The sequence below is a fragment of the Salmo salar genome, chromosome ssa16 (genome assembly GCF_905237065.1).
Source record: "Salmo salar chromosome ssa16, Ssal_v3.1, whole genome shotgun sequence".
Taxonomy (NCBI): Eukaryota; Metazoa; Chordata; class Actinopteri; order Salmoniformes; family Salmonidae; genus Salmo; species Salmo salar.
This window is the reverse complement of record NC_059457.1, coordinates 46,420,225-46,440,589: the sequence shown is the minus strand read 5'-3', so window position 1 is coordinate 46,440,589 and position 20,365 is coordinate 46,420,225. Positions and strand designations below refer to the sequence as shown.

Below are 20,365 nucleotides of genomic sequence, written 5' to 3'. Positions count from 1 at the left end.
AGAGATGGAATAAGAGAGAGAAAGAGACAGAGAGAGAGAGACAGGGGTGGGGTTGGTAGTGGTGGTGGTGGGGAGAGACGGGGGGGGTAAAGAGAGAGTGACAGAGGGGGTATAGAGAGAGTGTGGTAGAGAGAGAGATGGGGAGGGAGAGAGAGAGGGAGAGAGAGAGAGAGAGAGAGAGAGAGAGAGAGGGGGGAAGGGGGACAGAGAGCGAGAGGGGGGAAGGGGGATAGAAAGAGAGAGATGGGGAGGAAGAGAGAGAGGAATAGAGAGCGAGAGAGGGGAGGGAGGGGCAGAGAGAGAGCGATGGGGGAGGTAGCGAGAGAGGAAGAAAGAGGATAAACTTACTCTGTGAGACTCGCACGAGCTCAGCCACACTGAAGACACCTGATGTGACAAAGCTGTCTTGGAAGCCAAGATGTCCTGGAGAGAGAGAGAGAGAGAGAGAGAGAGAGAGAGAGAGAGAGAGAGAGAGAGAGAGAGAGAGAGACAGAATAAAAGAAAGAAGTGATGTTATTGCAAACAGAGGATCATTGGAACATGAAAGAGGAGGCATGGGACGAGGTTCGTCTCAAACACACATCATGTTCCCTCTGTTACACACACACACACTCAAAAGCACGCATGCATGTGCAGACAGACAGACAGACAGACAGACAGACAGACAGACAGACAGACAGACAGACAGACAGACAGACAGACAGACAGACAGACAGACAGACAGACAGACAGACAGACAGACAGACAGACAGACAGACAGACAGACTCTCTCACACACACACACACACATACACACGCACACACACACACCGTTACATGTCCCTGTGGAAAGAAAGGCAATGTGGGAGAAGAGGGTGTATTTACAATGACCTAGAGGGCAGGGCACATCTGGGGCCTCTGTCCCCATGGGTGTGTATGTCGTCTTCCACTCCCAAAACCACAGCAGGGGGCTCCACTAACCAGACACACACAAAAACACACTTAAGTGTCTCTAATGAAACTGCTGGAGCAGCTCGTGTTGATACTGAACACATTTGAGTACCGGACAAAATCCTATTTCCCATCTTTCCAAGACATTTTCCATAACTTTGGACAAGCTTTGCTTTGCTTTCCCCCTACAACTCCTAGACAAGTGGTTCACAACCTGTTTTGGTTACTGTACCACCAGCTGAATGTTGCTCTGCCTGGAGTACCCCTGCAATACACCCTCATGTGTATTTTACCAGTAGACCTATAGTCTAATGAGTCTTCTTATGTACCCCCTGTGGACAGGCCAAGTTCTCCCAGGGTACCCAGTACCTCTCGTTGGGAACCACTAGGAACCACCAGTGGTGCAGCAGTCTAAGGCACTGCATCTCAGTGCTAGAGGCGTCACTACAGACCCCAGACTTTTTGGAGAAATGTCCTCTGGTCTGATGAAACAAAAATATAACTGTTTGGCCATAATGACCATCGTTATGTTTGGAGGAAAAAGGGGGAGGCTTGCATGCCAAAGAACACCATCCCAACTGTGAAGCACGGGGGTGGAAACATCATGTTGTGGGGGTGCTTTGCTGAAGGAGGGACTGGTGCACTTCACAAAATAGATGGCATCATGAGGTAGGAAAATTATGTGGATATATTGAAGCAACATCTCAAGACATCAGTAAGGAAGTTAAAGCTTGGTCACAAATGGGTCTTCCAAATGGATAATGACCCCAAGTATACTTCCAAAGTTGTGGGAAAATGGCTTAAGGACAACAAAGTCAAGGTATTGGAGTGGCCATCACAAAGCCCTGACCTCAATCCTATAGAAAATTTGTAGGCAGAACTGAAAAAGCGTGTGCGAGCACGGAGGCCTACAAACCTGACTCAATGGGCCAAAATTCACCCAACTTATTGTGGGAATCGTAACGTTTGACCAAAGTTAAACAATAAAAAGGCAATGCTACTAAATATTAATTGAGTGTATGTAAACTTCTGACCCACTGGGAATGTGATGAAAGAAATCAAATCTGAAATAAATCATTCTCTCAACTATCCCCTCTACTATTATTCTGACATTTCACATTCTTAAAATAAAGTGGTGATCCTAACTGACCTAAGACAAGGAATATTTACTAGGATTAAATGTCAGGAATTGTGAAAAACTGAGTTTAAATGTATTTGGCTAAGGTGTATGTAAACTTCTGACTTCAAATGTACCTTTGCCTAAACATCAGCGCCACAGGTAACTTCCACAAAGCTGTGAACGATCAAAAGGAACATAAAATTCAACATACCAATTAGAATCTGGCTAAAAATACTTGAATGAGTTATAGAACCCATTGCCCTTTATGGTTGTGAGGTCTGGGGTCTGCTCACCAACCAAGAATTCACAAAATGAGACAAACACTAAATTGAGACTCTACATGTAGAATTCTGCAAAAATATCCTCAGTTTACAACGTAAAACACCAAATAATGCATGCAGAACAGAATTAGGTCGATACCCGCTAATTATCAAAATCCAGAAAAGAGCCGTTAAATTCTACAACCACCTAAAAGGAAGCGATTCCCAAACCTTCCATAAGAAAGCCATCACCTACAGAGAAATGAACCTGGAGAAGAGTCCCCTAAGCAAGCTGGTCCTGGGGCTCTGTTCACAAACACAAACAGACCCCACAGAGCCCAGGACAGAAACACAATTAGACCCAACCAAATCATGAGAGTACAAAAAGATAATTCTTTCCCATGTGTAAAGTAATTAACAAAAAAAACAGAGCAAACTAGAATGCTATTTGGTCCTAAACAGAGAGTACACAGTGGCAGAATACCTGACCACTGTGACTGACCCAAACTTAAGGAAAGCTTTGACTATGTACAGACTCAGTGAGCATAGCCTTGCTATTGAGAAAGGCCGCCAAAGGCAGACCTGGCTCTCAAGAGAAGACAGGCTATGTGCACACTGCCCACAAAATGAGGTGGAAACTGAGCTGCACTTCCTAACCTCCTGCCAAATGTATGACCATATTAGAGACACATTTCCCTCAGATTACACAGACCCCAAAATAATTAAAAAACAAATCCAATTTTGATAAACTCCCATATCTACTGGGTGAAATACCACAGTGAGCCATCACAGCAGCAAGATCTGTGACCTGTTGCCACAAGAAAAGGTCAACCAGTGAAGTACAAACACCATTTTAAATACAACCCATATTTATGATTATTTATTTTCCCTTTTGTACTTTAACCATTTGCACATCGTTACAACACTGTATATATACATAATATGACATTTGAAATGTCTTTATTCTTTTGGAATTTCTGTGAGTGTAATGTTTACTGTTCATTTGTATTGTTTATTTAACTTTTGTTTATTATCTACTTCACTTGCTTTGGCAATGTAAACATATGTTTCCCATGCCAATAAAGCCCCTTGAATTGAATTGACAGGCAGAGAGAGTGAGAGAGAGAGGCAGAGAGAGAGAGAGACAGGCAGAGAGAGAGAGAGAGAGAGAGAGAGAGAGAGAGAGAGAGAGATAGAGAGACAGGCAGAGAGAGACAGAGAGAGGCAGAGAGAGAGAGAGACAGGCAGAGAGAGAGAGAGAGAGATAGGCAGAGAGAGAGAGAGAGGCAGGAGAGAGAGAGAGAGAGAGAGAGAGAGAGAGAGAGAGAGAGAGAGAGAGGTAGAGAGAGAGAGAGAGAGAGAGACAGGCAGATGTTAACATTGCTTAGGCAACTGCTTTGGCAATGTTAACATATGTTTCCCATGCCAAAAAAGCCCCTTGAATTGAATTGAACTGACAGGCAGAGAGAAAGAAAGAGAGAGAGAGAGAGAGAGAGAGAGATAGAGAGACAGGCAGAGAGAGACAGAGAGAGGCAGAGAGAGAGAGAGACAGGCAGAGAGAGAGAGAGAGAGACAGGCAGAGAGAGAGAGAGAGAGAGAGAGAGGCAGAGAGAGAGAGAGAGAGAGAGAGAGAGGTAGAGAGAGAGACACAGGCAGAGAGAGAGAGAGAGAGGCGAGAGAGAGAGAGAGAGAGAGAGAGGTAGAGAGAGAGAGAAAGTCAGAGAGAGAGAGAGACAGTCAGAGAGAGAGAGAGAGACAGGCAGAGAGAGGGGAGGAAGTGGGAGGAAGAGAAAGCTGAGCGAGAGGAAGAGAGAGAGGAGAGAGAGGGAGGAAGAGAGAGGAGAGAGAGGGAGGAAGAGAGAGAGGAGAGGGAGGAAGAGAGAGAGGAGAGAGAGAGAGGGAGGAAGAGAGAGAGGAGAGAGAGGGACGAAGAGAGAGGAGAGAGAGGGAGGAAGAGAGAGGAGAGAGAGGGAGGAAGAGAGAGAGGAGAGAGGAGAGAGAGGGAGGAGAGAGAGAGGAGAGAGAGGGAGGAAGAGAGAGAGAGGAGAGAGAGGGAGGAAGAGAGAGAGGGAGGAAGAGAGAGGGAGGAAGAAAGAGAGGAGAGGGAGGGAGGAAGAGAGAGAGGAGAGAGGGAAGAAGAGAGAGAGAGAAGAGAGAGAGGAGAGAAACAGAGAGAAAGGAGAGAAACAGAGAGAAAGGAGAGAAAGAATACGGTGGGCTTGAGAAGGAGAGTGAATGCGAAAGAAAAAGCAGGTGAATGTGAAAGAGTAAGAAAGAGAGTGAATGAAAAAGAGAAATTGGACCAGGAGAGCTCTTTCTGTCGTGGTGGGAAGAACAGAGAGTTTAACACAGCCCCATATCCCTCCAGCCCCATATCCCTCCAGCCCCATAGTCCCCCAGCCCCATAGCCCTCCAGCCCCATAGCCCTCCAGCCCCATAGCCCCCCAGCCCCATAGCTCTCCAGCCCCATAGCCCTCCAGCTCCAAAGTTCTCCAGCCCCAAATCCCTCCAGCCCCATAGCCTCCCAGCCCCATAGCACCCCAGCCCCAAATCCCTCCAGCCCCATAGCCCCTCAGCCATCCAGCCCTCCAGCCCCATAGCCTCCCAGCCCCATAGCACCCCAGCCCCAAATTTCTCCAGCCCCATAGCCCCTCAGCCATCCAGCCCTCCAGCCCCATAGCCTCCCAGCCCCATAGCACCCCAGCCCCATACCTCCATAACCCCATAGTCCCCAGCCCCATAGCCCCCCATCCCCAACCCCATAGCTCCATAACCCCATAGCCCCAGCCCCCCAGCCCCATAGCCCTCCAGCCCCATAGTCCCCCAGCACCATAGCCTCGCAGCCCCATAGCCCCCCAGCCCCATAGCCCTCCAGCCCCATAGCCCTCCAGCACCATAGCCCTCCAGCACCATAGCCCTCCAGCACCATAGCCCCCCAGCACCATAGCCCTCCAGCACCATAGCCCCCCAGCACCATAGCCCTCCAGTCCCATAGCCCTCCAGCCCCATAGCCCTCCAGCCCCATAGCCTCCCAGCCCCATAGCACCCCAGCCCCATACCTCCATAACCCCATAGTCCCCAGCCCCATAGCCCCCCATCCCCAACCCCATAGCTCCATAACCCCATAGCCCCAGCCCCCAGCCCCATAGCCCTCCAGCCCCATAGTCCCCCAGCACCATAGCCTCGCAGCCCCATAGCCCCCCAGCCCCATAGCCCTCCAGCCCCATAGTCCCCCAGCACCATAGCCTCCCAGCCCCATAGCTCTCCAGCCCCATAGCCCTCCAGCCCCATAGCCCTCCAGCCCCATAGCCCTCCAGCACCATAGCCCTCCAGCACCATAGCCCTCCAGCACCATAGCCCCCCAGCACCATAGCCCTCCAGCACCATAGCCCCCCAGCACCATAGCCCTCCAGTCCCATAGCCCTCCAGCCCCATAGCCCTCCAGCACCATAGCCCTCCAGCCCCATAGCCCTCCAGCACCATAGCCCTCCAGCCCCATATCCCTCCAGCACCATAGCCCTCCAGCCCCATAGCCCTCCAACCCCATAGCCCTCCAGCACCATAGCCCTCCAGCCCCATAGCCCTCCAGCCCCATAGCCCTCCAGCACCATAGCCCCCCAGCACCATAGCCCTCCAGCACCATAGCCCTCCAGTCCCAAAGCCCTCCAGCCCCAAAGCCCTATAGCCCTCCAGCCCCATAGCCCTCCAGCCCCATAGCCCTCCAGCCCCATAGCCCTCCAGCCCCATAGCCCCCAGCACCATAGCCCTCCAGTCCCAAAACCCTCCAGCCCCAAAGCCCTATAGCCCTCCAGCCCCATAGCCCCCAGCCCCATAGCCTCCCAGCCCCAGAGCCCCCAGCCCCATAGCCCCCCAGCCCCATAGCCCCCCAGCCTCATAGCCTCCCAGCCCCATAGCCTCCCATCCCCATAGCCTCCCATCCCCATAGCCTCCCATCCCCATAGCCTCCCATCCCCATAGCCCTCCAGCCCCATAGCCTCCCAGCCCCATAGCCCCCCAGCCCCATAGCCCCCAGCCCCATAGCCCCCCAGCCCCATAGCCCTCCAGCCCCATAGCCCTCCAGCCCCATAGCCCCCAGCACCATAGCCCTCCAGTCCCAAAACCCTCCAGCCCCAAAGCCCTATAGCCCTCCAGCCCCATAGCCCCCAGCACCATAGCCCTCCAGTCCCAAAACCCTCCAGCCCCAAAGCCCTATAGCCCTCCAGCCCCATAGCCCCCAGCCCCATAGCCCCCCAGCCTCATAGCCTCCCAGCCCCATAGCCTCCCACCCCCATAGCCTCCCATCCCCATAGCCTCCCATCACCATAGCCCTCCAGCCCCATAGCCTCCCATCCCCATAGCCTCCCATCCCCATAGCCCTCCAGCCCCATAGCCTCCCATCCACATAGCCTCCCAGCCCCATAGCCTCCCAGCACCATAGCCCCCCAGCCCCATAGCCCCCCAGCCCCATAGCCTCCCATCCCCATAGCCCCCCAGCCCCATAGCCTCCCATCCCCATAGCCCCCCAGCCCCATAGCCCCCCAGCCCCCCAGCCCCATAGGAAAGGCATCCTATATGCATTCAGCAGCATGGGTTCAACGAGTGCGTTTCCATGAGTGAGCGTTTCATATAGGGAGACTGGGGGAGGAGGGGGGAGGGAGCAGGGCTTCTATAGCTCAACAAGGATAATCACTTCCAGCTGTGTCCACAGAGAGAGAGGGAGGGGGCTGAGAAAGAGAGTTATAGAGTAGGCTGAGAAGGAAAAGAGGGTGTGTGAGAGAGAGAGAGAGAGAGAGAGAGAGAGCGAGAGAGAGAGAGAGAGGGAGAGAGAGAAAGTGAGAGGCCAAGTTCTAAAACAGTGCTTGTATTACATGTATTGTTGCTAAAACTGTGTGTGTGTGCCTCTCTCTCTCAGTGTGTGTTCCTCTCTCTCTCAGTGTGTTTCTGTCTCTCTCAGTGTGTGTCCCTCTCTCTCAGTGTGTTTCTCTCTCTCTCTCTCAGTGTATGCCTCTCTTTCTCAGTGTGTTCCTCTCTTTCTCAGTGTGTTCCTCTCTTTCTCAGTGTGTTCCTCTCTCTCTCAGTGTGTTCCTCTCTCTCTCAGTGTGTTCCTCTCTCTCTCAGTGTGTTCCTCTCTCTCTCAGTGTGTTCCTCTCTTTCTCAGTGTGTTCCTCTCTTTCTCAGTGTGTTCCTCTCTTTCTCAGTGTGTTCCTCTCTCTCTCAGTGTGTTCCTCTCTCTCTCAGTGTGTTCCTCTCTCTCTCAGTGTGTTCCTCTCTCTCTCAGTGTGTTCCCCTCTCTCAGTGTGTTTCTCTCTCTCTCTCAGTGTGTGTCCCTCTCTCTCTCAGTGTGTTCCTCTCTCTCTCAGTGTGTTCCTCTCTCTCTCAGTGTGTGTCCCTCTCTCTCTCAGTGTGTGTCCCTCTCTCTCTCAGTGTGTTCCTCTCTCTCTCAGTGTGTTCCCCTCTCTCTCTCAGTGTGTTCCCCTCTCTCTCTCAGTGTGTTTCTCTCTCTCTCAGTGTGGTCCTCTCTTTCTCAGTGTGTGTCCCTCTCTCTCAGTGTGTTCCTCTCTCTCTCAGTGTGTTCCCCTCTCTCAGTGTGTTTCTCTCTCTCTCTCAGTGTGTGTCCCTCTCTCTCTCAGTGTGTTCCTCTCTCTCTCAGTGTGTGTCCCTCTCTCTCTCAGTGTGTGTCCCTCTCTCTCTCAGTGTGTTCCTCTCTCTCTCAGTGTGTTCCCCTCTCTCTCTCAGTGTGTTCCCCTCTCTCTCTCAGTGTGTTCCTCTCTCTCTTTCTCAGTGTGTTCCTCTCTCTCTTTCTCAGTGTGTTCCTCTCTCTTTCAGTGTGTTCCCCTCTCTCTCTCAGTGTGTTTCTCTCTCTCTCAGTGTGTGTCCCTCTCTCTCAGTGTGTTCCTCTCTCTCTCAGTGTGTTCCCCTCTCTCAGTGTGTTCCCCTCTCTCTCTCAGTGTGTTCCTCTCTCTCTCAGTGTGTTCCTCTCTTTCTCAGTGTGTTTCTCTCTCTCTCAGTGTGTTCCTCTCTCTCTCAGTGTGTGTTCCTCTCTTTCTCAGTGTGTTCCTCTCTCTCTCAGTGTGTTCCTCTCTCTCTCAGTGTGTGCCTCTCTCTCTCAGTGTGTGTTCCTCTCTTTCTCAGTGTGTGCCTCTCTCTCTCAGTGTGTTCCTCTCTTTCTCAGTGTGTTCCTCTCTCTCTCAGTGTGTTCCTCTCTCTCTCAGTGTGTGCCTCTCTCTCTCAGTGTGTTCCTCTCTCTCTCAGTGTGTTCCTCTCTTTCTCAGTGTGTTCCTCTCTTTCTCAGTGTGTTCCTCTCTTTCTCAGTGTGTTCCTCTCTCTCTCAGTGTGTTCCTCTCTCTCTCAGTGTGTTCCTCTCTCTCTCAGTGTGTTCCCCTCTCTCAGTGTGTTTCTCACTCTCTCTCAGTGTGTCCGTCTCTCTCTCAGTGTGTGTCTCTCTCTCTCTCAGTGTGTGTTCCTCTCTTTCTCAGTGTGTTCCTCTCTCTCTCAGTGTGTGTCCCTCTCTCTCTCAGTGTGTCCCTCTCTCTCTCAGTGTGTGTCCCTCTCTCTCTCAGTGTGTGTTCCTCTCTTTCTCAGTGTGTTCCTCTCTCTCTCAGTGTGTGTCCCTCTCTCTCTCAGTGTGTTCCTCTCTCTCTCAGTGTGTTCCTCTCTTTCTCAGTGTGTTTCTCTCTCTCTCAGTGTGTTTCTCTCTCAGTGTGTGTTCCTCTCTTTCTCAGTGTGTTCCTCTCTCTCTCAGTGTGTTCCTCTCTTTCTCAGTGTGTTCCTCTCTCTCTCAGTGTGTGCCTCTCTCTCAGTGTGTGTCCCTCTCTTTCTCAGTGTGTGTTCCCCTCTCTCTCAGTGTGTGTTCCTCTCTTTCTCAGTGTGTTCCTCTCTCTCTCTCAGTGTGTGTTCCCCTCTCTCTCTCAGTGTGTTCCTCTCTCTCTCAGTGTGTGTTCCTCCATTTCTCAGTGTGTTCCTCTCTCTCTCAGTGTGTTCCTCTCTTTCTCAGTGTGTTCCTCTCTCTCTCAGTGTGTGTTCCTCTCTTTCTCAGTGTGCCTCTCTCTCTGTGTGTGTCCCTCTTTCTCTCAGTGTGTGTTCCCCTCTCTCTCTCAGTGTGCCTCTCTTTCTCAGTGTGTGTTCCTCTCTCTCTCAGTGTGTTCCTCTCTTTCTCAGTGTGTTCCTCTCTCTCTCAGTGTGTTCCTCTCTCTCTCAGTGTGTGTCCCTCTCTCTCTCAGTGTGTGTTCCTCTCTCTCTCAGTGTGTGTTCCTCTCTCTCTCAGTGTGTTCCCCTCTCTCTCTCAGTGTGTTCCCTTCTCTCTCTCAGTGTGTTTCTCTCTCTCTCAGTGTATGCCTCTCTTTCTCAGTGTGTTCCTCTCTCTCTCAGTGTGTGTCCCTCTCTCTCTCAGTGTGTGTCCCTCTCTCTCTCAGTGTGTGTTCCTCTCTCTCTCAGTGTGTTCCTCTCTCTCTCAGTGTTCCCCTCTCTCTCAGTGTTCCCCTCTCTCTCAGTGTGTTCCCCTCTCTCTCTCAGTGTGTGTTCCTCTCTTTCTCAGTGTGTTCCTCTCTTTCTCAGTGTGTTCCTCTCTCTCTCAGTGTGTGCCTCTCTCTCTCTCAGTGTGTTCCTCTCTCTCTCAGTGTGTGTTCCTCCATTTCTCAGTGTGTGTCCCTCTCTCTCAGTGTGTTCCTCTCTTTCTCAGTGTGTTCCTCTCTCTCTCAGTGTGTGTGTTCCTCTCTTTCTCAGTGTGCCTCTCTCGCTGTGTGTGTCCCTCTCTCTCTCAGTGTGTGTTCCCCTCTCTCTCTCAGTGTGTTCCTCTCTTTCTCAGTGTGTGTTCCTCTCTCTCTCAATGTGTGTACCTCTCTTTCTCAGTGTGTGTCCCTCTCTCTCTCAGTGTGTGTTCCTCTCTTTCTCAGTGTGTTCCTCTCTCTCTCAGTGTGTGTTCCCCTCTCTCTCTCTCAGTGTGTGTTCCCCTCTCTCTCTGTGTGTTTCTCTCTCTCTCAGTGTTCCTCTCTCTCTCAGTGTGTGTTCCTCTCATTCTCAGTGTGTGTTCCTCTCTCAGTGTGTGTTCCTCTCTCTCTCAGTGTGTTCCTCTCTTTCTCAGAGTGTTTCTCTCTTTCTCAGTGTGTTCCTCTCTTTCTCAGTGTGTCCCTCTCTCTCTCAGTGTGTGTTCCTCTCTTTCTCAGTGTGTTCCTCTCTCTCAGTGTGTGTTCCTCTCCCTCTCAGTGTGTGTTCCCCTCTCTCTCTAAGTGTGTGTTCCCCTCTCTCTCTCAGTGTGTGTTCCCCTCTCTCTCTCAGTGTTCCTCTCTCTCTCGCAGTGTGTGTTCCTCTCATTCTCAGTGTGTTCCTCTCATTCTCAGTGTGTTCCTCTCTCTCTCAGTGTGTGTCCCTCTCTCTCTCAGTGTGTGTCCCTCTCTCTCTCAGTGTGTGTCCCTCTCTCTCTCAGTGTGTGTTCCTCTCTCTCTCAGTGTGTTCCTCTCTCTCTCAGTGTGTTCCTCTCTCTCTCAGTGTGTTCCTCTCTTTCTCAGTGTGTTCCTATCTTTCTCAGTGTGTTCCTCTCTCTCTCAGTGTGTGCCTCTCTCTCTCAGTGTGTGTTACTCTCTCTCTCAGTGTGTTCCTCTCTCTCTCAGTGTGTTCCCCTCTCTCTCAGTGTGTTCCCCTCTCTCTCAGTGTGTTCCTCTCTTTCTCAGTCTGTTCCTCTCTCTCTCAGTGTGTGCCTCTCTCTCTCAGTGTGTGTCCCTCTCTTTCTCAGTGTGTGTTCCCCTCTCTCTCTCAGTGTGTTCCTCTCTTTCTCAGTGTGTTCCTCTCTCTCTCAGTGTGTGTTCCCCTCTCTCTCTCAGTGTGTTCCTCTCTCTCTCAGTGTGTTCCTCCATTTCTCAGTGTGTGTCCCTCTCTCTCTCAGTGTGTTCCTCTCTTTCTCAGTGTGTTCCTCTCTCTCTCAGTGTGTGTTCCTCTCTTTCTCAGTGTACCTCTCTCTCTGTGTGTGTCCCTCTCTCTCTCGTTGTGTGTTCCCCTCTCTCTCTCTCAGTGTGTTCCTCTCTTTCTCAGTGTTCCTCTCTTTCTCAGTGTGTGTTCCTCTCTCTCTCAGTGTGTTCCTCTCTTTCTCAGTGTGTCCCTCTCTCTCTGTGTGTGTTCCTCTCTTTCTCAGTGTGTTCCTCTCTCTCTCAGTGTGTGTTCCTCTCTTTCTCAGTGTGTTCCTCTCTCTCTCAGTGTGTGTTCCCCTCTCTCTCTCAGTGTGTGTTCCCCTCTCTCTCTCAGTGTGTTTCTCTCTCTCTCAGTGTTCCTCTCTCTCACAGTGTGTGTTCCTCTCATTCTCAGTGTTCCCCTCTCTCTCAGTGTGTGTTCCCCTCTCTCTCTCTCAGTGTGTTCCTCTCTTTCTCAGTGTGTTCCTCTCTTTCTCAGTGTGTCCCTCTCCCTCTCAGAGTGTGTTCCCGTCTCTCTCGCAGTGTGTGTTCCCCTCTCTCTCTCTCTCTCTCAGTGTGTGTTCCCCTCTCTCTCTCAGTGTTCCTCTCTCTCTCAGTGTGTGTTCCTCTCATTCTCAGTGTGTTCCTCTCATTCTCAGTGTGTTCCTCTCTCTCTCAGTGTGTGTCCCTCTCTCTCTCAGTGTGTGTCCCTCTCTCTCTCAGTGTGTGTTCCTCTCTCTCTCAGTGTGTTCCTCTCTTTCTCAGTGTGTTTCTCTCTCTCTCAGTGTGTGTTCCTCTCTCTCTCAGTGTGTGTTCCTCTCTTTCTCAGTGTGTCCCTCTCTCTCTCAGTGTGTTCCTCTCTTTCTCAGTGTGTGCCTCTCTCTCTCAGTGTGTTCCTCTCTTTCAAGTGTGTTCCTCTCTCTCTCAGTGTGTGTCCCTCTCTTTCTCAGTGTGTTCCTCTCTCTCTCAGTGTGTTCCCCTCTCTCTCTCAGTGTGTGTTCCCCTCTCTCTCTCAGTGTGTTTCTCTCTCTCTCAGTGTTTTCTCTCTCACAGTGTGTGTTCCTCTCATTCTCAGTGTCCCTCTCTCTCAGTGTGTGTTCCCCTCTCTCTCTCAGTGTGTTCCTCTCTTTCTCAGTGTGTTCCTCTCTTTCTCAGTGTGTCCCTCTCCCTCTCAGTGTGTGTTCCCGTCTCTCTCTCAGTGTGTGTTCCCCTCTCTCTCTCAGTGTGTGTTCCCCTCTCTCTCTCAGTGTTCCTCTCTCTCTCAGTGTGTGTTCCTCTCATTCTCAGTGTGTTCCTCTCATTCTCAGTGTGTTCCTCTCTCTCTCAGTGTGTGTCCCTCTCTCTCTCAGTGTGTGTCCCTCTCTCTCTCAGTGTGTTCCTCTCTCTCTCAGTGTGTTCCTCTCTCTCTCAGTGTGTTCCTCTCTCTCTCAGTGTGTGTCCCTCTCTCTCTCAGTGTGTTCCTCTCTCTCTCAGTGTGTTCCTCTCTCTCTCAGTGTGTGTTCCTCTCTTTCTCAGTGTGTTCCTCTCTTTCTCAGTGTGTTCCTCTCTTTCTCAGTGTGTTCCTCTCTCTCTCTCAGTGTGATCCTCTCTCTCTCAGTGTGTGTCCCTCTCTTTCTCAGTGTGTGTTCCCCTCTCTCTCTCAGTGTGTTCCTCTCTTTCTCAGTGTGTTCCTCTCTCTCTCAGTGTGTGTTCCCCTCTCTCTCTCAGTGTGATCCTCTCTCTCTCAGTGTGTGTTCCTCCATTTCTCAGTGTGTTCCTCTCTCTCTCAGTGTGTTCCTCTCTCTCTCAGTGTGTTCCTCTCTCTCTCAGTGTGTCCCTCTCTTTCTCAGTGTGCCTCTCTCTCTGTGTGTGTCCCTCTCTCTCTCAGTGTGTTCCCCTCTCTCTCTCAGTGTGTTCCTCTCTTTCTCAGTGTGTGTTCCTCTCTCTCTCAGTGTGTGCCTCTCTCTCTCAGTGTGTTCCTCTCTTTCTCAGTGTGTTCCTCTCTTTCTCAGTGTGTCCCTCTCTCTCTCAGTGTGTGTTCCTCTCTTTCTCAGTGTGTGTTCCTCTCTCTCTCAGTGTGTGTGTTCCTCTCTCTCTCAGTGTGTGCCTCTCTTTCTCAGTGTGTGCCTCTCTCTCTCAGTGTGTGTTCCTCTCTCTCTCAGTGTGTGTTCCCCTCTCTCTCTCAGTGTGTGTTCCCCTCTCTCTCTCAGTGTGTTCCTCTCTTTCTCAGTGTCCCTCTCTCGCTGTGTGTGTCCCTCTCTCTCTCAGTGTGTGTTCCCCTCTCTCTCTCAGTGTGTTCCTCTCTTTCTCAGTGTGTGTTCCTCTCTCTCTCAATGTGTGTACCTCTCTTTCTCAGTGTGTGTCCCTCTCTCTCTCAGTGTGTGTTCCTCTCTTTCTCAGTGTGTTCCTCTCTCTCTCAGTGTGTGTTCCCTTCTCTCTCTCAGTGTGTTCCTCTCTTTCTCAGAGTGTTTCTCTCTTTCTCAGTGTGTTCCTCTCTTTCTCAGTGTGTCCCTCTCTCTCTCAGTGTGTGTTCCTCTCTTTCTCAGTGTGTTCCTCTCTCTCAGTGTGTGTTCCTCTCCCTCTCAGTGTGTGTTCCCCTCTCTCTCTAAGTGTGTGTTCCCCTCTCTCTCTCAGTGTGTGTTCCCCTCTCTCTCTCAGTGTTCCTCTCTCTCTCTCAGTGTGTGTTCCTCTCATTCTCAGTGTGTTCCTCTCATTCTCAGTGTGTTCCTCTCTCTCTCAGTGTGTGTCCCTCTCTCTCTGTGTGTGTCCCTCTCTCTCTCAGTGTGTTCCTCTCTCTCTCAGTGTGTTCCTCTCTTTCTCAGTGTGTTCCTATCTTTCTCAGTGTGTTCCTCTCTCTCTCAGTGTGTGCCTCTCTCTCTCAGTGTGTTCCTCTCTCTCTCAGTGTGTTCCCCTCTCTCTCAGTGTGTTCCCCTCTCTCTCAGTGTGTTCCTCTCTTTCTCAGTCTGTTCCTCTCTCTCTCAGTGTGTGCCTCTCTCTCTCAGTGTGTGTCCCTCTCTTTCTCAGTGTGTGTTCCCCTCTCTCTCTCAGTGTGTTCCTCTCTTTCTCAGTGTGATCCTCTCTCTCTCAGTGTGTGTTCCCCTCTCTCTCTCAGTGTGTGTTCCTCTCTCTCTCAGTGTGTGTTCCTCTCTTTCTCAGTGTGTTCCTCTCTCTCTCAGTGTGTGTTCCCCTCTCTCTCTCAGTGTGTGTTCCCCTCTCTCTCTCAGTGTGTTCCTCTCTTTCTCAGTGTGTTCCTTTCTTTCTCAGTGTGTCCCTCTCCCTCTCAGTGTGTGTTCCCGTCTCTCTCTCAGTGTGTGTTCCCCTCTCTCTCTCAGTGGGTGTTCCCCTCTCTCTCTCAGTGTTCCTCTCTCTCTCAGTGTGTGTTCCTCTCATTCTCAGTGTGTTCCTCTCATTCTCAGTGTGTTCCTCTCTCTCTCAGTGTGTGTCCCTCTCTCTCAGTGTGTGTCCCTCTCTCTCTCAGTGTGTGTTTCTCTCTCTCTCAGTGTGTTCCTCTCTTTCTCAGTGTGTTTCTCTCTCTCTCAGTGTGTTCCTCTCTCTCTCAGTGTGTGTTCCTCTCTTTCTCAGTGTGTCCCTCTCTCTCTCAGTGTGTTCCTCTCTTTCTCAGTGTGCCTCTCTTTCTCAGTGTGTCCCTCTCTTTCTCAGTGTGTGCCTCTCTCTCTCAGTGTGTTCCTCTCTCTCTCAGTGTGTGTCCCTCTCTTTCTCAGTGTGTTCCTCTCTCTCTCAGTGTGTGTTCCTCTCTTTCTCAGTGTGTTCCTCTCTCTCTCAGTGTGTTCCCCTCTCTCTCTCAGTGTGTGTTCCCCTCTCTCTCTCAGTGTGTTTCTCTCTCTCAGTGTTCCTCTCTCTCACAGTGTGTGTTCCTCTCATTCTCAGTGTTCCTCTCTCTCTCAGTGTGTTCCCCTCTCTCTCTCAGTGTGTTCCTCTCTTTCTCAGTGTGTTCCTCTCTTTCTCAGTGTGTCCCTCTCCCTCTCAGTGTGTGTTCCCGTCTCTCTCTCAGTGTGTGTTCCCCTCTCTCTCTCAGTGTGTGTTCCCCTCTCTCTCTCAGTGTTCCTCTCTCTCTCAGTGTGTGTTCCTCTCATTCTCAGTGTGTTCCTCTCATTCTCAGTGTGTTCCTCTCTCTCTCAGTGTGTGTCCCTGTCTCTCTCAGTGTGTGTCCCTCTCTCTCTCAGTGTGTGTTCCTCTCTCTCTCAGTGTGTTCCTCTCTCTCTCAGTGTGTTCCTCTCTTTCTCAGTGTGTTCCTCTCTCTCTCAGTGTGTGTTCCTCTCTCTCTCAGTGTGTGTTCCTCTCCTTCTCAGTGTGTCCCTCTCTCTCTCAGTGTGCCTCTCTTTCTCAGTGTGTTCCTCTCTTTCTCAGTGTGTTCCTCTCTTTCTCAGTGTGTGCCTCTCTCTCTCAGTGTGTGTCCCTCTCTTTCTCAGTGTGTGTTCCCCTCTCTCTCTCTCAGTGTGTGCCTCTCTTTCTCAGTGTGTTCCTCTCTCTCTCAGTGTGTGTTCCCCTCTCTCTCTCAGTGTGATCCTCTCTCTCTCAGTGTGTGTTCCTCCATTTCTCAGTGTGTTCCTCTCTCTCTCAGTGTGTTCCTCTCTCTCTCAGTGTGTTCCTCTCTCTCTCAGTGTGTCCCTCTCTCTCTCAGTGTGCCTCTCTCTCTGTGTGTGTCCCTCTCTCTCTCAGTGTGTTCCCCTCTCTCTCTCAGTGTGTTCCTCTCTTTCTCAGTGTGTATTCGTCTCTCTCTCAGTGTGTGCCTCTCTCTCTCAGTGTGTTCCTCTCTTTCTCAGTGTGTCCCTCTCCCTCTCAGTGTGTGTTCCCGTCTCTCTCTCAGTGTGTGTTCCCCTCTCTCTCTCTCTCTCTCAGTGTGTGTTCCCCTCTCTCTCTCAGTGTTCCTCTCTCTCTCAGTGTGTGTTCCTCTCATTCTCAGTGTGTTCCTCTCATTCTCAGTGTGTTCCTCTCTCTCTCAGTGTGTGTCCCTCTCTCTCTCAGTGTGTGTCCCTCTCTCTCTCAGTGTGTGTTCCTCTCTCTCTCAGTGTGTTCCTCTCTTTCTCAGTGTGTTTTTCTCTCTCTCAGTGTGTGTTCCTCTCTCTCTCAGTGTGTGTTCCTCTCTTTCTCAGTGTGTCCCTCTCTCTCTCAGTGTGTTCCTCTCTTTCTCAGTGTGTGCCTCTCTCTCTCAGTGTGTTCCTCTCTTTCTCAGTGTGTTCCTCTCTCTCTCAGTGTGTGTTCCTCTCTTTCTCAGTGTGTTCCTCTCTCTCTCAGTGTGTTCCCCTCTCTCTCTCAGTGTGTGTTCCCCTCTCTCTCTCAGTGTGTTTCTCTCTCTCTCAGTGTTCCTCTCTCTCACAGTGTGTGTTCCTCTCATTCTCAGTGTCCCTCTCTCTCTCAGTGTGTGTTCCCCTCTCTCTCTCAGTGTGTCCCTCTCTTTCTCAGTGTGTTCCTCTCTTTCTCAGTGTGTCCCTCTCCCTCTCAGTGTGTGTTCCCGTCTCTCTCTCAGTGTGTGTTCCCCTCTCTCTCTCAGTGTGTGTTCCCCTCTCTCTCTCAGTGTTCCTCTCTCTCTCAGTGTGTTCCTCTCATTCTCAGTGTGTTCCTCTCATTCTCAGTGTGTTCCTCTCTCTCTCAGTGTGTGTCCCTCTCTCTCTCAGTGTGTGTCCCTCTCTCTCTCAGTGTGTTCCTCTCTCTCTCAGTGTGTTCCTCTCTCTCTCAGTGTGTGTCCCTCTCTCTCTCAGTGTGTTCCTCTCTCTCTCAGTGTGTTCCTCTCTCTCTCAGTGTGTGTTCCTCTCTTTCTCAGTGTGTTCCTCTCTTTCTCAGTGTGTTCCTCTCTTTCTCAGTGTGTTCCTCTCTCTCTCTCAGTGTGATCCTCTCTCTCTCAGTGTGTGTCCCTCTCTTTCTCAGTGTGTGTTCCCATCTCTCTCAGTGTGTTCCTCTCTTTCTCAGTGTGTTCCTCTCTCTCTCAGTGTGTGTTCCCCTCTCTCTCTCAGTGTGATCCTCTCTCTCTCAGTGTGTGTTCCTCCATTTCTCAGTGTGTTCCTCTCTCTCTCAGTGTGTTCCTCTCTCTCTCAGTGTGTTCCTCTCTCTCTCAGTGTGTCCCTCTCTTTCTCAGTGTGCCTCTCTCTCTGTGTGTGTCCCTCTCTCTCTCAGTGTGTTCCCCTCTCTCTCTCTCAGTGTGTTCCTCTCTTTCTCAGTGTGTGTTCCTCTCTCTCTCAGTGTGTGCCTCTCTCTCTCAGTGTGTTCCTCTCTTTCTCAGTGTGTTCCTCTCATTCTCAGTGTGTCCCTCTCTCTCTCAGTGTGTGTTCCTCTCTTTCTCAGTGTGTTCCTCTCTCTCTCAGTGTGTGTGTTCCTCTCTCTCTCAGTGTGTGCTTCTCTTTCTCAGTGTGTGCCGCTCTCTCTCAGTGTGTGTTCCTCTCTCTCTCAGTGTGTGTTCCCCTCTCTCTCTCAGTGTGTGTTCCCCTCTCTCTCTCAGTGTGTTCCTCTCTTTCTCAGTGTGCCTCTCTCGCTGTGTGTGTCCCTCTCTCTCTCAGTGTGTGTTCCCCTCTCTCTCTCAGTGTGTTCCTCTCTTTCTCAGTGTGTGTTCCTCTCTCTCTCAATGTGTGTACCTCTCTTTCTCAGTGTGTGTCCCTCTCTCTCTCAGTGTGTGTTCCTCTCTTTCTCAGTGTGTTCCTCTCTCTCTCAGTGTGTGTTCCCTTCTCTCTCTCAGTGTGTTCCTCTCTTTCTCAGAGTGTTTCTCTCTTTCTCAGTGTGTTCCTCTCTTTCTCAGTGTGTCCCTCTCTCTCTCAGTGTGTGTTCCTCTCTTTCTCAGTGTGTTCCTCTCTCTCAGTGTGTGTTCCTCTCCCTCTCAGTGTGTGTTCCCCTCTCTCTCTAAGTGTGTGTTCCCCTCTCTCTCTCAGTGTGTGTTCCCCTCTCTCTCTCAGTGTTCCTCTCTCTCTCTCAGTGTGTGTTCCTCTCATTCTCAGTGTGTTCCTCTCTTTCTCAGTGTGTCCCTCTCTCTCTCAGTGTGTGTTCCTCTCTTTCTCAGTGTGTGTTCCTCTCTCTCTCAGTGTGTGTGTTCCTCTCTCTCTCAGTGTGTGCCTCTCTTTCTCAGTGTGTGCCTCTCTCTCTCAGTGTGTGTTCCTCTCTCTCTCAGTGTGTGTTCCCCTCTCTCTCTCAGTGTGTGTTCCCCTCTCTCTCTCAGTGTGTTCCTCTCTTTCTCAGTGTCCCTCTCTCGCTGTGTGTGTCCCTCTCTCTCTCAGTGTGTGTTCCCCTCTCTCTCTCAGTGTGTTCCTCTCTTTCTCAGTGTGTGTTCCTCTCTCTCTCAATGTGTGTACCTCTCTTTCTCAGTGTGTGTCCCTCTCTCTCTCAGTGTGTGTTCCTCTCTTTCTCAGTGTGTTCCTCTCTCTCTCAGTGTGTGTTCCCTTCTCTCTCTCAGTGTGTTCCTCTCTTTCTCAGAGTGTTTCTCTCTTTCTCAGTGTGTTCCTCTCTTTCTCAGTGTGTCCCTCTCTCTCTCAGTGTGTGTTCCTCTCTTTCTCAGTGTGTTCCTCTCTCTCAGTGTGTGTTCCTCTCCCTCTCAGTGTGTGTTCCCCTCTCTCTCTAAGTGTGTGTTCCCCTCTCTCTCTCAGTGTGTGTTCCCCTCTCTCTCTCAGTGTTCCTCTCTCTCTCTCAGTGTGTGTTCCTCTCATTCTCAGTGTGTTCCTCTCATTCTCAGTGTGTTCCTCTCTCTCTCAGTGTGTGTCCCTCTCTCTCTGTGTGTGTCCCTCTCTCTCTCAGTGTGTTCCTCTCTCTCTCAGTGTGTTCCTCTCTTTCTCAGTGTGTTCCTATCTTTCTCAGTGTGTTCCTCTCTCTCTCAGTGTGTGCCTCTCTCTCTCAGTGTGTTCCTCTCTCTCTCAGTGTGTTCCCCTCTCTCTCAGTGTGTTCCCCTCTCTCTCAGTGTGTTCCTCTCTTTCTCAGTCTGTTCCTCTCTCTCTCAGTGTGTGCCTCTCTCTCTCAGTGTGTGTCCCTCTCTTTCTCAGTGTGTGTTCCCCTCTCTCTCTCAGTGTGTTCCTCTCTTTCTCAGTGTGTTCCTCTCTCTCTCAGTGTGTGTTCCCCTCTCTCTCTCAGTGTGTGTTCCTCTCTCTCTCAGTGTGTGTTCCTCTCTTTCTCAGTGTGTTCCTCTCTCTCTCAGTGTGTGTTCCCCTCTCTCTCTCAGTGTGTGTTCCCCTCTCTCTCTCAGTGTGTTCCTCTCTTTCTCAGTGTGTTCCTTTCTTTCTCAGTGTGTCCCTCTCCCTCTCAGTGTGTGTTCCCGTCTCTCTCTCAGTGTGTGTTCCCCTCTCTCTCTCAGTGGGTGTTCCCCTCTCTCTCTCAGTGTTCCTCTCTCTCTCAGTGTGTGTTCCTCTCATTCTCAGTGTGTTCCTCTCATTCTCAGTGTGTTCCTCTCTCTCTCAGTGTGTGTCCCTCTCTCTCAGTGTGTGTCCCTCTCTCTCTCAGTGTGTGTTTCTCTCTCTCTCAGTGTGTTCCTCTCTTTCTCAGTGTGTTTCTCTCTCTCTCAGTGTGTTCCTCTCTCTCTCAGTGTGTGTTCCTCTCTTTCTCAGTGTGTCCCTCTCTCTCTCAGTGTGTTCCTCTCTTTCTCAGTGTGCCTCTCTTTCTCAGTGTGTCCCTCTCTTTCTCAGTGTGTGCCTCTCTCTCTCAGTGTGTTCCTCTCTCTCTCAGTGTGTGTCCCTCTCTTTCTCAGTGTGTTCCTCTCTCTCTCAGTGTGTGTTCCTCTCTTTCTCAGTGTGTTCCTCTCTCTCTCAGTGTGTTCCCCTCTCTCTCTCAGTGTGTGTTCCCCTCTCTCTCTCAGTGTGTTTCTCTCTCTCAGTGTTCCTCTCTCTCACAGTGTGTGTTCCTCTCATTCTCAGTGTTCCTCTCTCTCTCAGTGTGTTCCCCTCTCTCTCTCAGTGTGTTCCTCTCTTTCTCAGTGTGTTCCTCTCTTTCTCAGTGTGTCCCTCTCCCTCTCAGTGTGTGTTCCCGTCTCTCTCTCAGTGTGTGTTCCCCTCTCTCTCTCAGTGTGTGTTCCCCTCTCTCTCTCAGTGTTCCTCTCTCTCTCAGTGTGTGTTCCTCTCATTCTCAGTGTGTTCCTCTCATTCTCAGTGTGTTCCTCTCTCTCTCAGTGTGTGTCCCTCTCTCTCTCAGTGTGTGTCCCTCTCTCTCTCAGTGTGTGTTCCTCTCTCTCTCAGTGTGTTCCTCTCTCTCTCAGTGTGTTCCTCTCTTTCTCA

The 20,365-nt window shown here is 50.8% G+C and overlaps 1 protein-coding gene across 7 annotated transcripts in view; it reads right to left on the bottom strand.

The window, feature by feature from the left end:
- The window catches only part of LOC106574075 (nuclear factor 1 A-type), a 283,951-nt gene that overhangs the window by 89,621 nt on the left and 173,965 nt on the right, over positions 1 to 20,365 (bottom strand). For all 7 annotated transcript variants that reach the window (XM_045697325.1, XM_045697324.1, XM_045697328.1 and 4 more), the window contains exon 4: positions 349 to 423. In XM_045697325.1, the coding sequence (XP_045553281.1) occupies positions 349 to 423 (75 nt within the window). The remainder of the gene's footprint in view (positions 1 to 348; positions 424 to 20,365) is intronic.